At 39.6% G+C, this 25,000-nt stretch overlaps 2 protein-coding genes across 27 annotated transcripts in view; one reads left to right on the top strand and one right to left on the bottom strand.

Annotated features, from left to right (window-relative positions):
- The window catches only part of LOC125025642 (retinol dehydrogenase 13-like), a 26,617-nt gene extending 17,143 nt beyond the window's left edge, over positions 1-9,474 (top strand). For 2 of the 4 annotated variants that reach the window (XM_047613732.1, XM_047613733.1), the window contains 6 exons: positions 4,816-4,968; positions 5,121-5,309; positions 5,497-5,655; positions 6,069-6,188; positions 8,465-8,672; positions 9,173-9,474. In XM_047613732.1, coding sequence (XP_047469688.1) covers positions 4,816-4,968; positions 5,121-5,309; positions 5,497-5,655; positions 6,069-6,188; positions 8,465-8,672; positions 9,173-9,281 — 938 coding nt within the window. In that variant the 3' untranslated portion in view covers positions 9,282-9,474. The remainder of the gene's footprint in view (positions 1-4,815; positions 4,969-5,120; positions 5,310-5,496; positions 5,656-6,068; positions 6,189-8,464; positions 8,673-9,172) is intronic. The other 2 variants (XM_047613736.1, XM_047613735.1) reach the window with 2 other exon arrangements.
- A 1,764-nt stretch (positions 9,475-11,238) lies between these two features.
- The window catches only part of LOC125025640 (ribosome-binding protein 1-like), a 74,718-nt gene continuing 60,956 nt past the window's right edge, over positions 11,239-25,000 (bottom strand). For 13 of the 23 annotated variants that reach the window (XM_047613708.1, XM_047613718.1, XM_047613710.1 and 10 more), the window contains 4 exons: positions 22,271-22,315; positions 19,651-19,773; positions 17,565-17,661; positions 11,239-13,193 (listed from right to left, as the gene is read on the bottom strand). In XM_047613708.1, coding sequence (XP_047469664.1) covers positions 13,180-13,193; positions 17,565-17,661; positions 19,651-19,773; positions 22,271-22,315 — 279 coding nt within the window. In that variant the 3' untranslated portion in view covers positions 11,239-13,179. Of the gene's footprint in view, positions 13,194-16,717; positions 16,761-17,564; positions 17,662-19,650; positions 19,774-22,270; positions 22,316-25,000 lie in introns of all 23 variants that reach the window. The other 10 variants (XM_047613721.1, XM_047613726.1, XM_047613730.1 and 7 more) reach the window with 5 other exon arrangements.

Below are 25,000 nucleotides of genomic sequence, written 5' to 3'. Positions count from 1 at the left end.
TAATGGCGACATAAAACACCCTCGAACGCAAGCTTGTTTTCAATGCCGTTTCCGTTTCGGGATCTGCGCGTTTTGGGTTACGCCGCCGTTCCCGCCGCCGTTCCCGCCGTTTCCTTCGCTGATCTGCTGCCGTTCCTGCCTCTGCCTCTTTGTGATTTTTTCTTCTCCATCGACTTCTTCGCCCTCATAGCATTCATTTGTTTCCGTTTGTCATTTTCATTCCTGATTATCATCGTTATAAGTATTAGCATCATAATCACATTTTTTACCTTTTGATCATTTCTATTATTTTCACAAATGTCGTAATTTTTATTATTAACGTGATGATTATTATTATAGTCTTCATTATTATCATAATTATCATCGTTATCTTCCTTATCATTATTATTATCATTATCATAATTTTAACTTTTTTCTGAATTTTCATAACCTCATTCTCATTCTCATTATTGTTATTATTATTATCCTTGGGATTATCATTATCGTCATCATCATCATCATCATCATCATCATCATCATCATCATCATCATCATCATCATCATCATCATCATCATCATCATCATCATCATCATCATCATCATCAATCATCATCATCATCATCATTATTGTTATCGTGACTGTGATCGTTAATATTATTATCATTATTTTACTATTATTTTTACTATTATTATCACTATTATTTTGTTATTATCATTATTAATCTTATCATCATCATCAACGTCACAATCATCATTATCATCATTATCATCGTCACAATCATCCTTATCATCATCACAGTCATCATTATCATCATCATCATCATCACAGTCATGAATCAGGTAATTTTTTTTGACAGATACGTCAAACACTGGTTTGTCCATTGCAGAACACTTTTTTTTTTTTTTTTTTACTTTTTTTCTGAAGGAAATGTCCGAGTTTTGTGTGATTCTGGACGTATATCAAATATATATGTTTGTGTTCAGAATTATGAACATATATTTTGATCTTCATTTTCGTCTTTTTTTCTCTTATACCGTCTCCGTGAGTTCGTTCAGAATAATTCACCACCATGCGAGATATCTTTCAATCTGTCACTTAATTCATAACTCGTGCAACCACAATAGAATCGAACATTAACGGAATCATTTGAGCCTCACACAAAAGAAATACCGGAGATGCAGCCACGCGGAACGTGACGTACAGCATGGTTAAGCTAAACTCAACTTGCATTGTATTCGAACAAGGCAAAAGGAGAATCGTGGAGGCTGATCCAGTAATCCGATGCGTGCCAAACCCTGAGAATGCCAGAGAGTGACACGCTACTATGGAGGGCGTGCTGTTGTCTTGGCACTAAGGACTAAAGCCAACCTGCACAGGCAGTTAGGTATGGCATGAATCGGCTTTTTTTTTGGGGGGGGGGGGAGGGGGGATGGATGGATGGAGGATTTTGTAGGCGTAAGGTGAGGGAATCGCAGTGTGCAAGGATCCAGGTCCCGGGAGAGGGCTGTGGAAGAGACCCTGAAGGACCCTCGGCTTTCACGAAATCAAGTATCGGGAGTCGTTTGGTGCTGCTCGTAGTTTGTGAAGTGCTCTTGTTTGGACTCGCAGAAAAGTATTGAAGTTTAAAAGGATAAAATCATAATGTGGGACTGATGTATGCGCAGGCATATTTACTTCACGCACGATTTGACACTTTGCTGGGGAATATTTTTTTCAAAACATTTGTTTATGAAGATGTGTATGCATTTATATATATATTATATATATATATATATATATATATATATATACACTATATACACACACATATATGTATCTACATGTGTGTTTGTGCGTGTGTGTGCGTGCGTGCCTGTGAATGTGTGAGTGTGAGTGTGAGTGTGAGTGTGAGTGTGAGTGTGAGTGTGAGTGTGAGTGTGAGTGTGAGTGTGAGGGTGAGGGTGAGGGTGTGTGTGTGTGTGTGTGTGTGTGTGTGTGTGTGTGTGTGTGTGTGTGTGTGTGTGTGTGTGTGTGTGTGCATCATACACATACATATACACATATACACACAAACACACACAGTGATGGACCCTGTTCAGAGCCGATTGGTGAACGCTCAAGAGCAAAACAGAATTTCATCTCGCAGGAAACACTGGAAGCCACAGATGCTTGTTGCATGGCTCAACTGTCAGGGGATCGCAACTTGCATTGTTCCCTGGTGTGCAGGACTGGGAAGTTACTGCTGACCCAGGTCACAGCTGAGAAGGGACAACGAACAGATTATCAGGAATCTTGCTGAGGAAGTCGAAAGCCATTTCCTAGTAAATAACCTTCGTCCTGCCTACAAAGCCCTTGAGAAAACTGAACTTCAAGCCCTCCTCGCAGAGGACCGCAGTCTTCTCAACAAGTGGCCAGATCATCTCAGATCCTGTTGGGGTGTGAGAGCGTTAGGCTGAGTATTTTGAGCAGCTGTACCAGGTTGATCCATCAACAATTAATTTGGATGCGGGTAGTGTTGAGATTCCTTTACCAGACCCACTCATCAGCGAGGATCCACCCTCCCTGACTGAAGTCAGGATGGCAATCTCCAGGTTGAAGAGTGGTAAGGTAGCGGGTGTCTGCGGCATCCCAGCTGAACTTTTGGTGGAGAACCCATAGCGAGGGGCTTACATGCTGTCCTAGCTGCCATCTAGCAGATTGATACCATTCCCCTGACCTGCTGAGGGGTGTGGTCATCCCTCTCTGGGGGCATTACACCACTCAGTATACCAGGCAAGGTTCTCGCTCACATCCTTCTGAGCCGTATCAGAGACCACCTGCTGAGGTGTCAAAGGATGGAGCAATCTGAATTCCTTCCTGGTAAGCCCATAATATACCATATCCTGGCACTTTGAATCATTGTAGAGCGCAGACGTGAGTTCGGGCATGGGCTGCTTGCAGCTTGCATCGACCTCAAGAAGGCATTTGATACGATGCATCAAAAATCACTTTGGGAGATCCTTTGACTAAGAGGAATTGCAACAAGGATTATTGGATTAATAGCAAGCTTGTATACTGGTACTGAAAGTGCTATACAGTGTGGTGGGGGCTTGTCGAGCTTCTTCTCTGTTAGTTCAGGAGTGAGGCAAGGCTGTGTTCTTGCAATAACATGTTTCAACACTCACATGGACTGGATACTGGATTGGACTGGACTGGATACTGTCCAAAGTCACTGTGGGCAATATCAAGGTTACCGACCTTGACTTTGCTGACGATCTTGCTATTCTATTTAAGTTTGCATTTAGCAGTGAAGCACATCCCCTGGGGCTAGAGGTCTCCTGGACCAAGACCAAGATCCAGGACCTTGGGGGCCTGCTTGGAGATCGTGTTCAGTCAGTACATGCTTGCTGTGAGAACTTTGGGGTAACAGAGAGCTTTATAAACCTTGGCAGTGCAGTTCAGTGCAGGTCAGATATGGGCTGTCATACCTGGAAGTCAGGTCATGAAATCTCTCGATATGAGTATTTGGAGATGCCGGTGCATGTACAGAAGGACCAAGCTACATGTCTTCAAAGCCCTGATACTGCCAGTTTTACTATAGAGTAGTAAGGTTTGGCATTAAAATTGTACCTTAAAATCTCGTCTTGATGCCTTATGTAACAGGTCCTTGTGCCGGATCATGGGGGTGCAGTTGGTAGAACCATGTGTCAAACCAACATTTAAACCGTGAGACTGGTAAAGGACCTGTTACTTGCACAATCTGTGATCACCAACTCAGGCTATACATCCACCTGGCTCGTTTCCCACCGGATGATCCTGCCCACCAGGTTGTCTCTGTTCAAAATAGCCCTGGGTGGAGGAAGTCTGTGGGACGACCTAGGAAGTCATGGCTTGGGCAGATTGGTCAAACCTGTTGTGAAGAGCTAGAGAAAGGGGAAACGAAGGGTGGATGTGGCTACACATACACTGGGTAAATCAAACTAGATACGCTAGTGGGTGAGTCTATCCTAGATATGATGGTGAGTTGAGAACCACCAACAATGATTACCTAAACAATGACGCCCCTGATGTGTGTGTGTGTGTATATGTGTGTGTGTGTGTGTGTGTATGTGTGTGTGTGTATGTGTGTGTGTGTGTGTGTATGTGTGTGTGTGTGTGTGTGTGTGTGTGTGTGTGTGTGTGTGTGTGCATACACATACATACATACATGAATACAAAGTATATGTGTGTGTGAGTACTAACATGCTGACGTCTGCATGTTGAGGTCAAAGTCGGGACGGAAAGCATATCCCCTACATCCACTTGGATGTACGACCAATAACTTTGGTGTATATATATGTGTGTGTGTGTGTGTGTGTGTGTGTGTGTGTGTGTGTGTGTGTGTGTGTATGTGTGTGTGTGTGTGTGTGTGTGTGTGTGTGTGTGTGCATACACATACATACATACATGAATACAAAGTATATGTGTGTGTGAGTACTAACATGCTGACGTCTGCATGTTGAGGTCAAAGTCGGGACGGAAAGCATATCCCCTACATCCACTTGGATGTACGACCAATAACTTTGGTGTATATATATGTGTGTGTGTGTGTGTGTGTGTGTGTGTGTGTGTGTGTGTGTGTGTGTGTGTGTGTGTGTGTGTGTGTGTATATTTCACGATTTTCTTATAGAAGTTGCGAGGCTGTGACTAAGTAGGTCATGCTAGTATACAGCATTTATCCCGTCAGTTCATGATTGTTTACTAAAGATGTTAATCTGCTCTTGTGTAATGGCAATATTCAATGTAAACTGTTCAAGTACATTTGGTAAACAACTACGAATTAGACAGGATAATTTAGACGAGACTGGAAGTTGTTATCCCTTTCCTGCTGCTTCCAGTGGCGGGCGCCGGGGCGACGCTGCTGGCACTGCGGGCGTGGCTTCAGGGACCCTCGTGCAGGAGCAAGGCGCGCCTGGACGGCAAGACGGTGGTTATCACGGGCGCCAACACGGGCATCGGCAAGGAGACGGCCAGGGACTTGGCCAAGCGAGGTGGGAAGGCGCTTATCGGTGCCTATTTATCATTCTGATCGGTGCTTCTTATCAATTCACTTCCCTCTCTCTCTGTGGAAAAGACAGCCATATGCTCCATTAATGGAGATTGATGACTTCAACCCAAAATACTCCACAACATTGCCTTGCAGGCGCCCGCGTGGTGATGCTGTGCCGCGACCTGGACAAGGCGCGGTTGGCGGCCGAGGAGATCAACAAGGAGACAGGCAGCACGGTGGGCGTGTACCACCTGGACCTCGCCTCGCTCGAGTCCATCCGCAGCACCGCCGCCGCCCTCAGGGACACGGAGCCGCAGATTCACATCCTTATCAACAATGCAGGTGAGTCTTAAGGAAATCGGGTGACAGAGAGAGAGAGACCACTTGATAGATAGCAAAATAAGTGGAAAGTCAGAGAGAAAATACTACTTGCAAGCGAGGTCGGCAATAAGAGGATGTCGTCCTCCACAGACAAAAGAAACGAATTGGAGTAATTAACAAAGATATAAACGTGGAGCCCTCCCTGCAGGCGTGATGATGTGCCCTCGCTGGGAAACGAAGGACGGCTTCGAGATGCAAATCGGGACCAACCACCTGGGCCACTTCCTCCTCACGCTGCTCCTGCTGGACCAGATGAAGGCCGCCGCTCCCTCGAGGATTGTCAACGTGTCCTCCATCGCCCACACGCGTGAGTTTGCTTCCTTTGGCTTGACCTATACATTTTAATAAAGTTTCTGCCGCTTAAGCATTTTTGGCTATTAGCAAATTCCTTTGGTTTGTCTTTGCCTCTTTCTCGTGCAGCTCTTGTATATATAATTTTCTGGATATCTCCCTAAATATTACCTTAATGTTTGAACCGTTTTTTCGTTTCTAATTGCCCATTTCGAATATTCATCATTAATCATTTCACTTCCTCCTTCATAAAACTGTTTGCACAAGTAATTTCATTCGTGGATTTATCCGTTCACATTCCCTACCGAGCAACATCCACGCAAGGAAAAGGTGCATATACCATCCTTTATATAAAGTGACAAAGTAGGCATCCTCCCACCCACTGCCCTCCCCTGCTCACACGTCTGCGTGGTCGTCTCCCACCGGCAGAGGGAAGGATGCACTGGGAAGACTTGCACTTCACTAAGTCGTACGACGCCAAGGAGGCCTACTGCCAGAGCAAATTGGCCAACGTCCTCTTCACGCGGGAACTCGCGCACAAGCTCAGAGGTAAGTGTGGCAGACAGTGCGGTTGATAGATAGGTATAGAAAGAGGGAGAGAGAAATGGAGAGAAAGAGGGAGAGAGGGGGGAGGGGGAGAGAGAGAAGGAAGAGGAAGAGGAAGAGGGAGAGAGAAAGTGAAATTAAAACATTTTTTCTTTTATAATAGTGATATATTATATTCTAGTTCTACTTATGTATTTATTTAAAACTTTTTTTATGATTGTGATTTATGTGTAACGTGGTCACCATTCATGATATATAAATGGAGTAGTTTCTTTTTCAAGAAAATGTGGCTAACAGTCTAAGGCCCTATCACACCAGCTTTTCTCCGTAATTTTTTGCGTGTCCGTCCGAATTTGAGACTTTCCGCGAGGATTGCACACGCCTCCCAGACGAAGAAGGTTGCTACCGTTTCCGTGTGATTAATTTCCGTCTTGATGTTGTGTTTCTGTGCAACTAGATTTTTTTTTTATTGAAAAATAAGATAATGTAAACATAAATTAATATTCAAGAACATTTCAAAGTTTGTTTACATATGACCTATGCTTGCTGCCTTGGTAGTGTGATAAAGTTACTCCATTTACATAGGAAAAGTTCATAACGAAACGCAAAAAGTGACGTAAAGAGTGCTAGTGTGATAGGGCCCGAAATTCAGAGCGAAAGCTAAGCGACTAAGGGTGTGGCAATGCGAAGGCGACGGCGAAGGCAAAGGAGCCAAGGGCTATTTATATATAGCAATTGATGGAGCCATTCCGACAGGGGATACGGCCGTAGAAGTCAACCTGCCCTGATACGTTGCCTATCCTTTGTAGCTAATTAGGATATCGTATGGATTTATGGGTGAGCAGGGGCATCATTAGGGGGGGGGGGGGGGAGGTGCTGGGGGGTCAATTGGCCCCTCAAGGTCTGTCTCCCCCCCCCCGCTACACCCTCAAGATCCACCCCCCTTAAATTACACCTTTATAGCTCTGGTCGTAGCATTGAAATGCTCCAAGAATAGCTCATTTAAAAAAAAAAAAAAAAAAAAAAAAAATCTTGGAAGGGCTCGCCGACCTTGCCCACCAGAAAAAGCTGAAATGACGGATCTTCAATTGTGTGGTTTATGAGAAGGGCAGTATATAGAATGTTAGAGTGCATTTCAATAATAGTTGATAACATTGAAAGGTTTAATTTTGCACAGCAGCAGTCTTGTGTTTTGTGTGATGTAGGTATAGCATTGTGCATATAACTTTTTAATAAAAGTTTAATAAAAAATTCTCAGAGGTTATATAATAGTGCATACTCCTTTTTTCACTTACTGCTTAGTTCTGATAAACTTTCGTTGAATTCGTTAGTTGTATCGGTAGTAATTTTCAAAAATTTAAGGGACCGATTCAGTTTGAGATACTGTTATCGAAAATATCTTGACTTGTGTGCGAGTCTGTTACTTTCTTATTAACACAAATTGTTTCCAGAAGCAGTTGAATATAGCAGATTTTGATAATTTAAAATCATCAGTGAATATTGTGAATGAGATTGGACCTAGCACGAATCCGTGTTAACGAGTCACGAATTCTCACAGGCGGAGTTCATGTCACTGCACAACCACAAAACCAACGATTAACAGCACAATGATTTTTGTTTCTTAAGGCTTACGGCTGATAAATCAGTGTGTACGTTTGTTTAGTAAGCCTGTGCTATTGTAAATTCTGTGTGATTAGAAAAAAAAGGTTGTTTTAGAGGACAGCTTACCAATAAATCTACGTTGCCTTCTTTTACTAGTTTGTTACAGTTTCCATGAGAAATACAGTGTATTGCAGGGATCTGAGTGATCGGGCTATTATTATTTCGTATACAGACTGGTGATATGGTTCCAGAATAATCACTGGTGACTATGGATATGCTAATGATGGCTTAAATACCATACAAGTGCAGGTAGGCAGGCTATCCAACCCCTACGGCATTCTTCTCAGCGGATGTCTTAAATTCGAATGGCCATCTCCACTCCTGCGTGTTGGCCGAAAACATTTATTGAGAGCCTTGTCTTCCTTGTGCTTTGTTGCGATGCGTCGCGAGGGGCGTAAATTCATGGATTGATAGCATAACGTCTATGATATTAAGATAAAAAACACTGGGATACATAAACAGGCAGTGCCAGAGAGAGAAAGAGACGGAGAGACAGAAAGCAATAAATAAATAAATATACTTACTGAAAGAAAAAAGACAGCTGCAATAATAAAGAGACCCTGCATATACAAGTCCCCAAACCATACTATATAACGTTCCATTCCCCCTTCCCTCAGGCACGGGAGTGACGGCCTACTCCCTCCACCCCGGTGTTGTGCAGACGGAGTTAGGTCGCCACATCCACGAGTCCGTCAACTCCTTCATCCACTGGGCCTTCCACTTCTTCGGGAAGTTCTTCTTCAAGACAGTGGTCCGCGGCGCCCAGACGACTATCTACTGCGCGGTGGACGAGTCGCTCGCCACGCAGTCGGGGAAGTATTACAGGTAAGGAATAGAGGTTTCACAATTATAGATCGCATGTGTATTCGTTATTTTATATTTCCAGGTTGTATATATTCCACTGTGTGATGTCTATAGTATTACTGCTTTCTTAGGATTTTTTTTTTTTTTTTTTTTTTTTTTTGGGGGGGGGGGTGAACATGTACAAAATTTCCAGTCTCATTCTTTTCAAGATGGCTTCAAAATTTATGTGAGGATCGACTTCAAATACCAGATCGTTCTCAATGCAGATACATTTTTTTTGGGGGGAGGGGGAGGGTGTGGGAGGGAAAGGTATGTACTAGTTTCCACTCATCCAGTGCTTCCGTTTGAATTACTTGCAAGAATTTCCAATATGCCTCTAGTACATTAAGTTATTTTTTGTTACCTTGCAGCACATGTATTTGCATTACCTTAGGTTCTTGACTTTTGCGACGCTAGCATCATGGTACAAAATGTTCATCATTACATACATATTAGTATTGAAAACGTGCAATGTATTCCAGTGACTGTGCAGAAAAGACACCACACCCGAACGGTCTGTCGGATGAGGACGCCAAACGCCTGTGGGACACGAGCGTGCAGTTAGTTGGCCTCGACCAGTATAGTGTGTAGACCAAGGTTTCTATTGATGACTTGTTACTCCTGATCATAAACGCTGCTCTTCATATCCAATATTCATGTCCTCACTCTACTTGTTCTTCCTTAAAGTAGTGTACCATTCTTTTGTTTGCATGCAAAATGGTTTTACGATGTAATGGTGGCAATAAATATCTATAATTTTTAACTAATAAAATATATAAGTTGCTTTGTTTAGTTTTCCCAGTGCATTACTCTTGTACAAACATACACACAGCGCATTCGCGATGTCATAGTAAGGGCACTCTAAAATACCTCTTAAATACAAGAACCTGACAAGCATCGCCATTCCCATTCCGGGTTGGCTCACTGGGCAGATCGCGAATGTGTTCGGGACGTCTGTCGAATGAGCGCCAGATTTGCATTTGCAATGGACATTCTCTGGACTAGTTCATGTTTTGATATATGGATATGTGAAACTCCATGCATAATGAACAGATAACTACGATTTCGTTAGTAATCGCTACTCGTGACAATCAGCAAAGACTTAAGCACACTAATGGCAAGGTGCATGGGGAGTTTTGTCAATATCGTGCAGCACATGGCCAAAGGTCTAGTTTTCAAAATTCACATTGAACTGTAACTCTACCTTACTCGACTTACTATTGATCTGTCTTGTAAACCCGAACAGCATGGAAACAAATGAAGACCTCAAATCAATCCCTGCGTTCACTTGGGCAAAGTGCACCGTGCGTTGAGCGGCAAAGCCAAGTGAACGATCGGCCTGACAAAACGTTTCGCGAGGCGTTGCAAACAGGGCGAGAGTGGGAGGTAGTTCGCTTCGCCTCGCGACCGTTTGTGAACCAAAATGGCCGCCAACTTAGAGCCTCCAAAGTAAAACTGTCTAACTGCAACATATACATCTTTTTGCCTTTCAAGTTTAGTTAGTCATTAACGTGAGTGTGAGATGGAAGTCTTGCACATTGGCTTCGAGCCCTTATTAAAGTCTCAATCCGAAAAACGACTAACAAGTCTCAATGGCAAGGAGAATTTGCTTACGATAATCAGCTGATAGGTGCCTTGCGCGTCGAAACCGTTCACTCCGAGCGGTTTGGGCCACATCGAAGTGAACGTAGGGAATATCCTTAAACATCGTTCACAGATCGAGCACATTCATTGTTCGGGCAAAATTGACAGGCAAACCAACATGAGTGCAATGTCCGCTGGACACTATTCACATGAGCGGGCATAAACGGCGGATACGAGTACAAGTGTTGAGTCATAGGCGGGTAAACGACTCGGTAAACAAGTAGTTTTCCCGTTGTTTTTTCTCCCGTAACGTTACTTTTACTGGTACCCACAGTTTTGCTCGCTTAGGTGGAGAGGCCATTACAATTACAGAAACAAACATGTTTGTCAATTCACATATTTACCTCAAATTCTTCAGTGTTTGAAGTGTGTAATGCCTTTGAGGACCTGAGCGGTAATTTGCATAGATGATGATATGCCCATTTCTCTACACAAGGAATTTTGTACGAGTTTTACATTCTCGTGAGGTTTCGGTTTAAATATTTTCAATCCAGTCGACAAAGTCTCAAGCAAGGCCATCAAGTGATACACAGAAATTACTTTCTTCTCTATTATCATTTGAGTACCATTTGTTAATCTAGTTTAACTGAATTGAATTTGGAAACAGCATTTCATTCTCTTAGATTATTTAACCTTTTTCTGTGGTTAACAGTTGTATTCATATATTCTAATCCTCTGATTTATGGGTTAGTTCTCAGATTACCAGAGGAATCCCAGATCTGGGGGATATTTGGGGGGGGATCAAAACACCACAAATCAAATAAGGTACTAATTTCTTCAATTCTTTATATCTTGAATGTATGAAAAATAGGAGATCCTTACGGATGATGATATTCATTGTCATAATCTTCACAATCAAATAACATTGAAATAACATATTTGAAGGTTGAAGAAAAGTTCAAGATACTGATAAACCATGTATTTGTGTTTGAATACCAGGTCCAATCTCACCAGGTAACAATCTCACACGCCAGGCTGGGCAGCACATGGGCACCAATTTTAAACACCACTTTGATCTTGTAAAGCATTTATACTAATCAGTAATACCTACTGGCTATGATTTAATTCTTGGGTGACTATTCTATAGATATAACTGGGGCTATTTAGCATATGTATAATAGCCCCATCACAAGCAGTTTGACAAACCACACCTTAAAATCACCGTATACCCTTGGAATTACAGATTCAAAAAAATAATTATAAAAAGAATAGAATGTGTTCAGATGTGGAATAGGCAACCCCTATCAGTCTAGACTGCGATCTTTCAGAGTTGGAAGATGTAATGCCATGTCAAATAGATTCACCTCAGCACAAATACAAAGACAAAAAAAGGAAGGACCTACATCCTCCAAGGTGTATCATTACAACCCCAACCCACAAGAGCATCCAGGCTCAGGTCATCTGCCTGTTGGGAAAGAATAAGCACCAGATTGCCCTTTGATCCCCCTACGACCTGCTATTTGTTTTTCCTGGTCCCAACCCGTGCTACCCGCCCCAAGGACAACCACACTAACTGCCACACTTGTGTTCTTGGCTCCTTGCACCGTACAAAACAATAGTAATAGTAAATCTTGGTCTATGGGGATTATTACCACAGTAAAGGATATGCCGACGTGAGGCGCCAGAAGACATAAGCAAGCCCACCCAGAATGGACTGGAAACTTGGGAAGTGTCCTAATGGCCTACTGGAATAGTTTTCCATTTAGTTATACAAAACTGGTCAGTAAAATATGTACCACTGCTGTGTTAACTTAAAAAAAAAAAAAAAAAAGTGCAGATACCATTTATATCTGCAACACATCCATATTAAATTATCAATTCTTTGAAGAATATCAAGATCGTCTGAACATATGAAAAGCTAGAATACATATTTAACTATACTATTATTCCTGTGCATGGTACATTACTTCACTGTCCAAGTGGAGAAAAAATATAGCCCTTTCAAAAAGAGGGGATTAATCATCACTGGAATGAACTTTGTATTTTTAACTTAAGATTGCTCTTGCTGCATCAAGTGTAAAATACGTTATAAAACACAAGAGTGAATCTCTCCAATAGTAAACAAAAAATACAATGCTTGGCAATGCCCCTAACCCTTTGCAGCAATGGAAACTAAAAAAAGAAAAAGTGCACCCACAACACCACAGGTGATCAGAACTTGCTGTCAAACCTTTTGGTTTTCACTTTTACATCATAGAAGACGACTTCTGATAATAACAAAGAACCAATCACAAATGTAAAAGCATGAATAGAAAAACACTTTCCTAAATGAGCAAGTCTCAACAACCGTCTGCATCACACTGATGGTTCAAAGACGATGACCTGCAAGACTTCACTGTCACTGACAACATTGCACTTTATAACTGCCACCAAAAACTGAGCAAACCTTTTGGCTTCACAACTCATTTCAATTTAACAGTCTTGTTACTCAGAATAACCAAAGCAAAGTTTACAATTCTGATAAACAAAGCCTATCAAACAATTAGCTAATAATCTTCGAGCGAATCTTTCAAAATTTCTTCCAAAGCATACATGCAAGTTGAACACTTACAACTAACAAACTTGTTCAAATTCATAAAGAGAAAATTCAGAATTTTTTTTTTTTTTTTTTTTTTTATAAATGGTCCTCACTTGTAACAGCTATCTCCCATGAAGCTTCAATTTCCAGGACATTCTACAAAAGAATATTTGTATAAAATACATCTTAATAGCAAAAGTCTTCATGGCATTCAGCTGCTCTGGCTGTGGACCTCCAACACTGTGGCCAAGGTTGGACGATAGACAATGTCAGTGAAACTCTTGCAAGTTGTGGCTGCTTCTTGTACCTCCTATTATTTTTCACTGCTTAGCCCCAGCACCCTGCAACAAATAAATAAAATCATTAGTATTTCCTTGTTTAACTGGGAAAGCAGATTAGAGCTCTAGCTTAGAGAATGGAAGGGATGAAAGGGATTATGAATATCTAAAATAATATAAATTCATCCAAATCTCCATTCAGTGGGACCTCCACAAAATATTTAGTCGTTATATTTTTTATCATAATATATTCAAATCATGAAAATGGGGAATGTATTCTTATCCTGATAATTCAAGCTAACTACTTCTGTACAAAATGCCAAATCTTACCAGCAAATAGTTACTAGTACACTGACTGAAGAAAAAAATACAAAGCCTTATATAAATACAGAAACTTTTGTATCTTCTGTACAAAATGTTACATCTCTTGACCAAAAATATTTTTTGATCTTGTGATAAATTCTTCCTAAATGACCATTCACTGTTATTCACTTATGTGAAATGTTCATATGTTGTAATTGATGCAATACTGTTTAGGGGACTGACCAAGGACCTTTCTTTTTTCTTCCCTTCAAGGATTTTAGTAAAATTTCTCCTCTTCCCTCAAACCCAAAAAATATTGTATACAAAAGCCAAATTACATTTTTTACATGATTTTCCCTTTTTTACTACTCCCCACACTTGATATATTCAAACTTTCAAGAGAATGGCTGTAATACATCCAGATTAATATAAATTCTATATCTATAACAAAGTTTCCAAAAGATTTGCTTGTTTTGAATGGGGTAAACAGATAAGATCAGGTAGGCCTTTACTCAATCCAGTCTCAGGAAGGGGGGGGGGGGGGGGGAAAAAAAAAAAAAAAAAACTTGCAAAATAAAGTGGTGCACAAACACCAAACGTGTGTACAATTAAGTACATTTTATAAAACTGGCAGTGCATGTACTTGCCACTAATGGGTTAATAAGCCATTTATCTCATATCATCCAAATCTTGTATTCTTTTTTTGAAAGGTCAGTTCCCTTTAGCATAAAACCTGTTCCCAGTATCCAGTAAAAAATCCTATCTCCTACAATTCCTATCTCTATTATGTGTCATCCTTGTCTAAACATCTCAAGTAGTGAACAACCTGTAAATAATGTATAATGTATAATGTTAAAATTTTGAAATCGTGTGGTGATACTCGCTTCATGTACTAAATGATAATTATGAAGGCATTCACAACATACACAATATAGGTTAGAAGATTCTTTGTATTTACCCTACTTTACTTGCAACTTCATCAATACCTGATGCAGGTTACCTTTCAATGTTACTAGTTTTGCACAACTAACTGTTCTTTAGTGTGCCCGACAGGTAAGTTTATGTATGATGTGTTGAAGAGGGGGAGAGAAGAGGGGGAGAGAAGAGGGGGAGAGAAGAGGGGGAGAGAAGAGGGGGAGAGAAGAGGGGGAGAGAAGAGGGGGAGAGAAGAGGGGGAGAGAAGAGGGGGAGAGAAGAGGGGGAGAGAAGAGGGGGAGAGAAGAGGGGGAGAGAAGAGGGGGAGAGAAGAGGGGGAGAGAAGAGGGGGAGAGAAGAGGGGGAGAGAAGAGGGGGAGAGAAGAGGGGGAGAGAAGAGGGGGAGAGAAGAGGGGGAGAGAAGAGGGGGAGAGAAGAGGGGGAGAGAAGAGGGGGAGAGAAGAGGGGGAGAGAAGAGGGGGAGAGAAGAGGGGGAGAGAAGAGGGGGAGAGAAGAGGGGGAGAGAAGAGGGGGAGAGAAGAGGGGGAGAGAAGAGGGGGAGAGAAGAGGGGGAGAGAAGAGGGGGAGAGAAGAGGGGGAGAGAAGAGGGGGAGAGAAGAGGGGGAGAGAAGAGGGGGAGAGAAGAGGGGGAGAGAAGAGGGGGAGGGTTGTTTTTTTTTTTTTTTTTTTTGTAAATGCACATGTCTGCAACAATCTTGTGCAAACAAGAGCATGTGTAGTGGCACTCTGAACTAATCATGAACACGTCCTGGGTATATAATTTGTTTCTTCCAAATTAAAGAGGTTCCCAAAATTTGAACTTCTATTACTCTTTTATGGATGCTATATGATACCTTAGGTGTGTATTGGAGGGGGGGTGGGGGGCTTTTTTTTTTTGGGGGGGGGGGGGCACTTGTTGCAATTACTAATCAACAAGCAGTTTTCCAGCAATAAATACATTGCAGAGAATATAATGCTTATAAAACAAAGTTACAGCCCAAAACTAAGAAAAAAATATGAGCAATATTTAAAGGTCTTAATTCTTCTGGTAATACTGTAACGTGTGTGTGCATTACCTGCAGAGTCTAATAAAACAATTCCTTATAATATGGACTGAACCAATATATTCAGTCCAATAAATTATATACAAAGTGCCACTGTAAGTGTATCTAAAGCATACATTTACTTTAGTCTCTGGTATCTCTTCAGATACAATAGATATTTATGATCATATGCACTCCTATCAGTTTACCTCATAGTTATAACATATGGTTTATTCTTGAACATTATTTAATTAATATATTTGTTCACGATGACAGGCTATTTTAGAGGAAGGATCAGCCTCTTGTTGACCCCCTCAAATAAAGTTTCTATCAAGTTTGTGTTAATTCAGACTCGGTATTAGTATCAATATTTACTGGATATACCTGATAAAACATCATTAAACCCCTGTTAGAGGATTTCCCAGTAAAAGACCTGGGATCCTTCACATTCAACTAGCTAAAGCAACAGCCTAAAAGCCGTCACAAAGATTTGGAAGGGCTTGGAAGCCATGCAGAGCAAGCAAGAAGAGGGTAAAAGTCACAACATGCAAGCAATTCATGTACAAAAGAGATCACAACTATTAGGTACTTTTTGTTACAAACCTTGATGTGTTCTAGATCATTAGTCATGAACTCATAAGAGGTGCATGTGTGGGATATGTACATAGTATGAAAATGTAAAAGAAAAATTCCACTCCTAGTGCCTTGGCATCCACACAAGAGTACTTTACGGTAAAGAGAGGAAAAGAATAATCCTGAGGAGAAGAGAAGCAGAAAAAAGAACATCAAGTATCTTTTCACATAACTGAGAATTTTTAATCATGTTTTTCTGAAAGAGAAAAAGGGTTAATTAAGAGGCAAATTGAATGCCAAACAAATTTACAGTTAGTAAACAGTAAATACCTAGAAAGTCAAAGAAAGAGGAGAGAAGGAAGACAAAACATCCAAAACGAAGAATGCAGACAGGATCTGTAACCATGCAAGAAAAGAAAAAACAAAGATATGGCCATGTGCATGCATACAAGGTTTGAAGATGGACTCCTTTGCATTCATTATTACTGTTAAAGCCTTTCAGTTACTACACTAAAAACTCCATCCATGCTCCAATTCATTTTGTACTGTAAGGGAGGGAATCTATTTATAAAAAAAAAGAAAAAAAAAAAGTGGAAGGAACAAAAAATAAAACTTTTAACTCTGCAAATCATAATTAAGTATTAAAACAATACCCACAAAAGCAACAAGCTAGGAATCTCAACTGGAGTGCATCAGTTGGCAACTGGTAACCAAAGTCACAACAACAATGCAACTGAGGAGCAATTGAAATACCTTAAGGGTCAGTGCTTTTCCCTATTAGTTTTCCCAAAAATCCCTGAAAGACAATAAAAAGGGTTAACAGTCTGCAAAGAGGCCAAAAATAAGAAAAACATCCGTGTACATAGACACCACGACTGATATCTAACAAGCTGTGGGTTAGTAATACACCTTACAAAATCATGCAACACTTAGAAAACTAGAATATCCCACAAATTGAACATAATTCATCTTATAACATTAATCTGCAAGACATATTGTGAACAGGTTTACAATTTATACTCTTACATCTGCTGACATAAAAGACTTGCCTTTGAAATCATTCCACAAGTTTAGGCCCACAAAATTCCTTTAACTTGTAAACTTGCTCAACTGAATATTGCAGGTAACTATAAAAGCAAATATACTTCCATAAACGAGGTCAACCACTTCTTCCCACATATAAAAAAAATAAAAAATAATAAAAATGATGGCCAAACTCAAGAAAGGGTTAAAAAGCACTCACATTTCTACACACTGCACAATTCCCTCTATGCAGGACTGGGGCTCTCATCAGTCAATTCTCCCAAGTGAAGAAACATCCCAGAAGCACCAAACAGTGGCAGACTGGTCATTGCTTTACTCGCTTAAGCAGGGCAATCCTTCCGCAACTGAATACTTTCACTGTTATTCCACAGAGGTACATTTTGGATAAAATCTAACTTATTTACCTATTTACTTTTTTTTCTGGTATGCTTGAAAAGCAATGACTCAAAAGCCATAATAACTTTCAAAAGATATATACATAAACTTGTATATTTAACCACTACTGCCAAATGATTCTTTGCCTAAGCATCTGAACTTTGCTTACCACTTTTTGTACCTGTTTTTGTATCAACGGCTCTGACAATTGTTCCTTCCCTACTGGTACGTCTGCTGGGAGACTTACTAGCTTTACGAGGGGAACCTCGCAGAGAAAACTGCACAGAGGGACATGCAGTTAGTGGGGTGGCAAAAGGACAGAACTTCAAAAAATGAAGTTTAAAGTTCAGGAATCAGGAGTTCTTGTTTGCAAAATCAACCAAAAAATCAAGTTTAACAAGGTATACAAAGGCCTTTCAAGAGAAAAAATAAAATGCTATACTAAGTTAATTTCATTTGCTGGAAACTTTAACCAGGGCCCAGTTCACATTGATTTGGCCATCAATTTTACTCGGCAATCACAAAAGTTTACCTGTCTCGGTAAGTGGCCTACATCATATTCACCTACAACACCATCCAGCATACTATGTAAAACTATGCTAAACCTTTAGGATATAGCATATTCTATAAAATATGTCTTCTAACTGACTGGGAAAGGAAAAAGAAAACAGAAAAAAGTAAAATAAATGATCAACACCTGATAGGCTCAGTATATACACTCTACTAAAACCACATTCAGATGATGAAGGCATTTAAGTCTTACACCAAGCATTAAAATGCTGATACATGGCACTGTTCATGCTGCTGGTGCATGAACAGCTGGGAACAATCCGCATCCCTTACCCCGCCTGCAGATCCCACGTTCAATCCCTTCTTTATGAACTCTCTAGAACGATCTTGGAATCTACTTCTACAGTTTAACAGAACCTTCAAACAGTAATCACATACTGTTATTTTGTATTAACTGTAAACTACTCCTTGAAGTATGGCAACTGAATGATTAGAAGTACTACTTCAAATACAAATAAAATGTTTAAGTACATTTTAATTCTCTCTTTCCAATCACAACTTTGAAAAATATATGTATATAAACAATCCAAAATCCAGATATTACAATCCTACTAATATTAACTTTTCATTCTGAAGCTTGTAAACAGTTTTCAATTGCCAGTTCTTCAGTTCCTTTTTAGCATCTTGTCAAGGATACCAAAAGAGAAAAAAAATCCTAACACCTCTTTCAGTAACCAACACACCATGGGCTTAACCAGTCATACCAAGCCCGTGCACTATTCACTGAGTGGCTTTGTTCTATTAATTTTGTTTACACACAAGATGGCTTAAAATTTGCTTGCCTCCAAGAATCTCAATTACTATGCTTACCTGACTCATTCCTTCAATGGCCAATATCAATGAAGTTCTAGCAATGGCTCCTTGGTGACTAAGTACTTCTGAAGCCATCTATATGTTTAAGAAAAACAGTGAACAGTGCACATATACATGCACTCCTGGTATCAATGGGTTACATGACTAGTCCTGATACCTACTTCAGGAATTTAATATACGGACAATTTTATTGATCTACATCACATTTTCTCTGATTTAATTCTTGTCAGTCTTGAGAGTAATTTTATTGAAATACCGATGATAATGCAAGGGGGGGAGAGGGGAAAAAAAAAAAAAAAAAAAAAAAAAAAATGATTTAGATGTATGCATAATTTTTCTTTTTTTATTTTGCCATACCGATATGAAAGGATACAGATTGGTCACGATGGGGAGAAAATGAATGTCTGTTCTCAAGACTTGCACAATATGTAGTATAAATACTATACACTGGCATTTTTTGGAATTTTTCCCTATTTTTATTCATTAAAAACTAAATCAAAACTCGTATCACACGTAATTAAAAAGCTTAGAAAAGATTCTCAGGAGGACACAAATTGTTGATTATCTAATTTTGAGAGGGAAAAAATATAACTGTCCTAATAATAATATCTTTAGCATACATCAATCCATAATAAGAATTACAATGACCAAGAAGTTTGCAAAATAAATGACAACTGTGCTAATGAACCAATCTAAAAATCATTTGAACCGTCAGGCCAATTAGAACAAGTGTGTGTATTTCCAATGACAAATCTCAGGTTAACAAGCCCATGGTGTGCATTTTGGTTTCTCTTGATGAACATGCAAACTTGACAGCTCCTTTATAACCTTTCTGAAGAAAAGGAAAAATTCAAGTTTGGAAAGCCCAATTGTCTCTTGCTTACCTTTCGCTTCTTTTTAGCTTTTTTTGCCGTTGCTCCTGACTGATCCTGAGAAAGGTTAGTGTCTGTGACTGAGGCAGAGGAAGCGGACATCAGACTGGCGGTGTCGGCACGCGAGGTGTTGTCCTGGGAGCATTAGTCAGCCAAGGTAAAGGGGAGAAGCATGCTTGGTTAAGACACCCAAACCCACCTCTTGTGTGCCCAAAGTGACCTCTTTAAAACCCTCACCTACACCACCATGACCACTACTCCACCACATCATCCATACTCCTGATAAAAATATTACAACTGACAAATGACCAGCTAAAGATTTTTAAAAGTCCATAAAAGTAAAATAAACAATTTACTTCCCATACACTTGGTATCAGTTATCAGGAATATAGTTGCAGTGCCAGGGTAAAGTCACTGACACATACATTAGTAGAAGTTAATGGCATTGATTCACCATGACATGCAAGTTCATCATTGTGCAGGAAAGAGCTCAGCCACATGGAAAAAGCTACATAAAATTTTGATATGATCAGCAACTACATCTCATAATAAAATCAGCAACCCATTCTTATAGGCAGTCTGTAAATATACAACAATATAAAAGCCTAGGCAACATTCGCAAGAGTTAAAGGCCTGCTAGTAATGTGAATGAATAGCACTGCTTGCTGAAGAAAGGCAATGAACTATTAATTCATGAGAACTAGGTAATTCACAGTTCACAGCCTGCAGGAGATTAGCAAGCGAGGCAGTACTAACTTTCCCCTTTGGTACTATATAACTGCGAACACGTGGAATATGTGCTGTTGCACACTATACAAGTGCATATTTTTACTGCCCTACGATCTTTAATATAAGCGACATTCTACTGAATAAATCCCTGCCAAATTAACAACTAAAGTATGCATATGCAAGTAGGCTCAATAAATGCATATTGATGTGCATGTGTACATCCTCCCTTTCTAAATTGTTTTTCTTAAAAAATCACAATGAAATAAGAGCAAACCAATGATCAGTTTATTAGTATTAACACAAATATGAGTGAGACTGAAAGGGTGTGCAATGTTACGAGCATGTGAATGATGTAGTGACTGTATACCTTTGATTTAAAATAAACCAGTATCACAATTTGTGACATGGACTCTACATATGAGACAAGATCCTAACAGTTATGTAACTAAAGGCCTTATTTATAGCATTTCCAGAACCCTTAACACTTTGATACACTTTGATGTGTGTTTGCCCTTTATGTGGATATTATTAGAACCTGTTGAAACATCTTTTCAGTTTGCATCAATTTGTATGCCTCTACCATGATAAATACACTCCAGACAGCTAATCTGACCATGATATTTTTCAGATATATTTCACGTAGTCTCAGATAGGAATTTACACTTTCATAAATTACAAATCTCATCGCAAGTTTCTCGATATGGAGTTCTTATACAAAAAAGGTGCATAAAATGTTTGTCTTTGTTCAGTCTATATGGGCAAAATCTTAAGTCAATCATGACGGTGGCTGGAATAACAATTTCCAACATGTCCAAGTCATATGCCACGGTACGAACTGTGGTGGGATGAAGGTCTTCAAAACCGTTCTGCAGCTGATATAATCTTACAGGCTCAAAGATATCAAAGGAAAGGCTGAGTATCCAGTAAATGCCCATGATCATTGAAATGATCCAGTTTTATGATCAGACAGAGCTTGCTCATGATGGATACGATTAGATGCAAAACCTCATGGAACTTCCATTTTTCATATGAATATTTACCATTATCATCATTATCATTATCATTATCATCATTATCGTTATCATTATCATCATTATCGTTATCATTATCATCATTATCGTTATCATTATCATCATTATCGTTATCATTATCATCATTATCGTTATCATTATCATCATCATCATTAACAATAAACTTCTGAAACTTGAAAAACAAAAAGTGGTGTGTACAACCAATAAAAGTTACCGAGTCAATGGGTACTTTTTCCATTTTATTTGAAGCTACCACAATGTTTTTCTTGTAATCAAAAATCAGTCATATTAAGTACTTCAATGGATTTCTGTGAAATTAAGAACTTTCCAAAACTTTGTATGTCAGTACAAGCTTAAAATATATTGGGTTTTGTATCGACAAAGATGCAACTTGAAATAATATATCAAAGTGTTAGGCATTTCAAAATGCTTAGAAAAAAAAAAACCTTTCCAATTGTTATTACAAACCGGTCAATTTTATAACTAAAAATAAATCTTTACTAAGCACATTCAAAGCCCATTACTTTATTACTCCCTCCCATTTCACGTTACTTCAATGTTAAGGTATGATCCTAATGTAATCCTGGAGATCTTACCAAGAGCTGACTGATCTCATCTGTGCATCAGATATTAGTGCATATACACACAATTTTCCTTCCTTTAATTCCCAACAAATGTTTATGAACGCAAAATATTAGCACATGATGATTACACTCAATCCTCAATTCACTCTAAAGTGTACTAAGACAATCCAAGCTGCTTCCTATGTGCTCTATCCACCCAAGTCCTAGCAACTCCCTGCATACTCACCCTCTCCCAGATATCCAACTTTTTTCTAGGTGTCACACAAAAACAACTACCTATGTACTCACCTCTTGACACTGTTCCTCACTGGCTGGTCCATTCATACTTGCATTCTATTGAGGAAAGAAAAATTAACATTAATCTTTTATGCAGAATTTATATATAAGCTAAAAGATAACAACTTTATTAATTTCACACACTAAACCATATACGCACACATTTATGCACACATACAACATATAAGAAGGTGGTTTCACAACTACTATGACTGCAGCGAAGCTTTCCCACTTTATTCTACTTAACCCCTTGATGACGGGTGAAGAAAAAGAAAAAAGAAAATAAAAAAAATAAAAACTATGCTCTGGAGATCAATGGCAACACGTCAGCTTTGAGCATGGGAATTTGGTACATCAAGCCAAATCACTGGCTCGTAGCGCTTTGGTGTGCTACTGCAGCATACAGCCGCATGCCACAGATCGAGCGGTTTGTTTTGACGGCTCACAGCGTGACCCGTCGGGAAGGGGTTAAAGGGCTACCCTCACTAATCAACAGGGTCATCCAACATGAAAAATCAAAAGCAGTTATGTCTATAACTGGCCAGAGAAAGTTTAAAATTCCAATACTCAAGTTTTTTTTTTTCTTTTACTTATTTGTTTACATTTTTCTTGTTTTTTTTTTACTTCAAGAAAACAAGACCTAAGAATTCAGAAACATTAAAAATATTTTAATTATTAATCAATTGTTACGAAAAGAACATTATAACTTTCTCCTCTTCATTTCTGATACTTCCTAATACCTTGTGGATGGGACTGCAAGTCATTGTACAACAATGCTTCATACATACTAAGTAAACAACTCACTCATTCCACCCCACATGTAGTGTACATCTTGAACACTACGTGGGGCCACAGATTAAATCCAAATACAACTAGGTGTCAATATGAAAGCACAGACTGGAAAGAAATTAGTAGTAACATTTTTCACTTAATTACATAAAAACTCCAATTGGTAATCCGGTATTTGCCGAAATCATGTCTTCCTCTAAAATGGTGGGGGGAGGAGGTCCTTTTCAGTTACTCACTACTTTCCTTTTGACACCTATCTGCATTCCCCGTCTGCTGCCATTCATACACGCATGCATACAGGTATACATGATATTAGCATACAGAAAATAGTGCAGCACTCCACATGGTTATATTTGATCCACTGAAAAAAACTCTTGTAGGCAGAGAACAGGAGAGACTAGGAGAAGGTACAAGGGATTAGTAAAAGGGAATTGAGAGAGGTATATGAAAAGAAATGCAAGGAAAAGCTGCTTCAGCTTAGCAATCAGATTCAGAAACACACTTGTCAAAACATACAATTATCTGACTATAGTTGGACGGGCTGAACATAATACAATCAAAATCACATTCCTGAGCTCCTGGGTATTTCTACATAAAATAACATCAATATAACATTGAAACCAAACCTTTATCTGCAGGATCCCATCTTATCATACATTACTATAAAATTTATCTGAATCAAGATGTATTGGCAACATCTGTCTATAAGTGGCTTTCCCAATATGCATCTGTGAACCAGTTTTCCTCTATTTCTGAATATAGTTGCAGCAATATCCTCATATAACTTGTAGCAATAACAAGTTAATGGTAATAATATAAGAGGACTTGACAATCTCATACTAGAAACAAAAAACAATCCTAGTACACTATAATACAAGACTGCTTGAAATGCTGTGTTTAATGCCTAAGCTTTGCATTTAATATGCAAGATAAGTAAGGATACAAAATTTTCATTACACCACCTTAAAATAGGATATTCTGACAGGCAAATGGCAAGAAACTATAGTAAATTGCAAATCAGAAGTCACAAAGCCAAAATAGACCCTATCATGCACACACAACAGCACCTCAACTTCCACATACGCATAAATCATACCTGTACTCCCCTAAATACGTGCACCCAATTCTATCAACCGAGTATTTGTGTCTTGTGTTTTGCTTCATGCGTTTGTTTGCATTTTCCTTCCCGCGTTTGCTTTGGACGTGCGCGCAAATTATTGGTCTGATAAGGGTAAGGCAAAATGCAATTCAAATTCTCCCAACATCCAATTTGAAATATGCCGTATTTAACCCCTTGGATCCTGGGAAGAAGAAGGAAGGCTCAAGACCCAGGAGAACTGATCATCAAGGATCCACTCCTTAAAGAGTGCAAAACTCTTGGAGGGTGATTAGAGTCTGTAGGTATTTAGGAAGGGACTCTTGTTTCTTGACAGTGCACATAAGTGCTTGTGTGGGCTAGCCTTACAAGCCCCTACACCTGGGAGAGTCACCACTACTTTAAGCTTAATGCCCGGATTTTAGGCTGTGTGGGGGCAGCAAAGCACCCGGATCCAATGAGTTAATCCCCATCACCAAAAACAAAAATGATATGCACATTTCAGTATGAATATGTACGCCGATACACAGTGTATATACATGTACGCCGATACACAGTGTATATACATGTACGCCGATACACAGTGTATATACATGTACGCCGATACACAGTGTATATACATGTACGCCGATACACAGTGTATATACATGTACGCCGATACACAGTGTATATACATGTACGCCGATACACAGTGTATATACATGTACGCCGATACACAGTGTATATACATGTACGCCGATACACAGTGTATATACATGTACGCCGATACACAGTGTATATACATGTACGCCGATACACAGTGTATATACATGTACGCCGATACACAGTGTATATACATGTACGCCGATACACAGTGT

This window comes from Penaeus chinensis, chromosome 5, assembly GCF_019202785.1.
Source record: "Penaeus chinensis breed Huanghai No. 1 chromosome 5, ASM1920278v2, whole genome shotgun sequence".
Classification (NCBI taxonomy): domain Eukaryota; kingdom Metazoa; phylum Arthropoda; class Malacostraca; order Decapoda; family Penaeidae; genus Penaeus; species Penaeus chinensis.
This window is presented reverse-complemented; position numbering and strand designations above follow the sequence as displayed.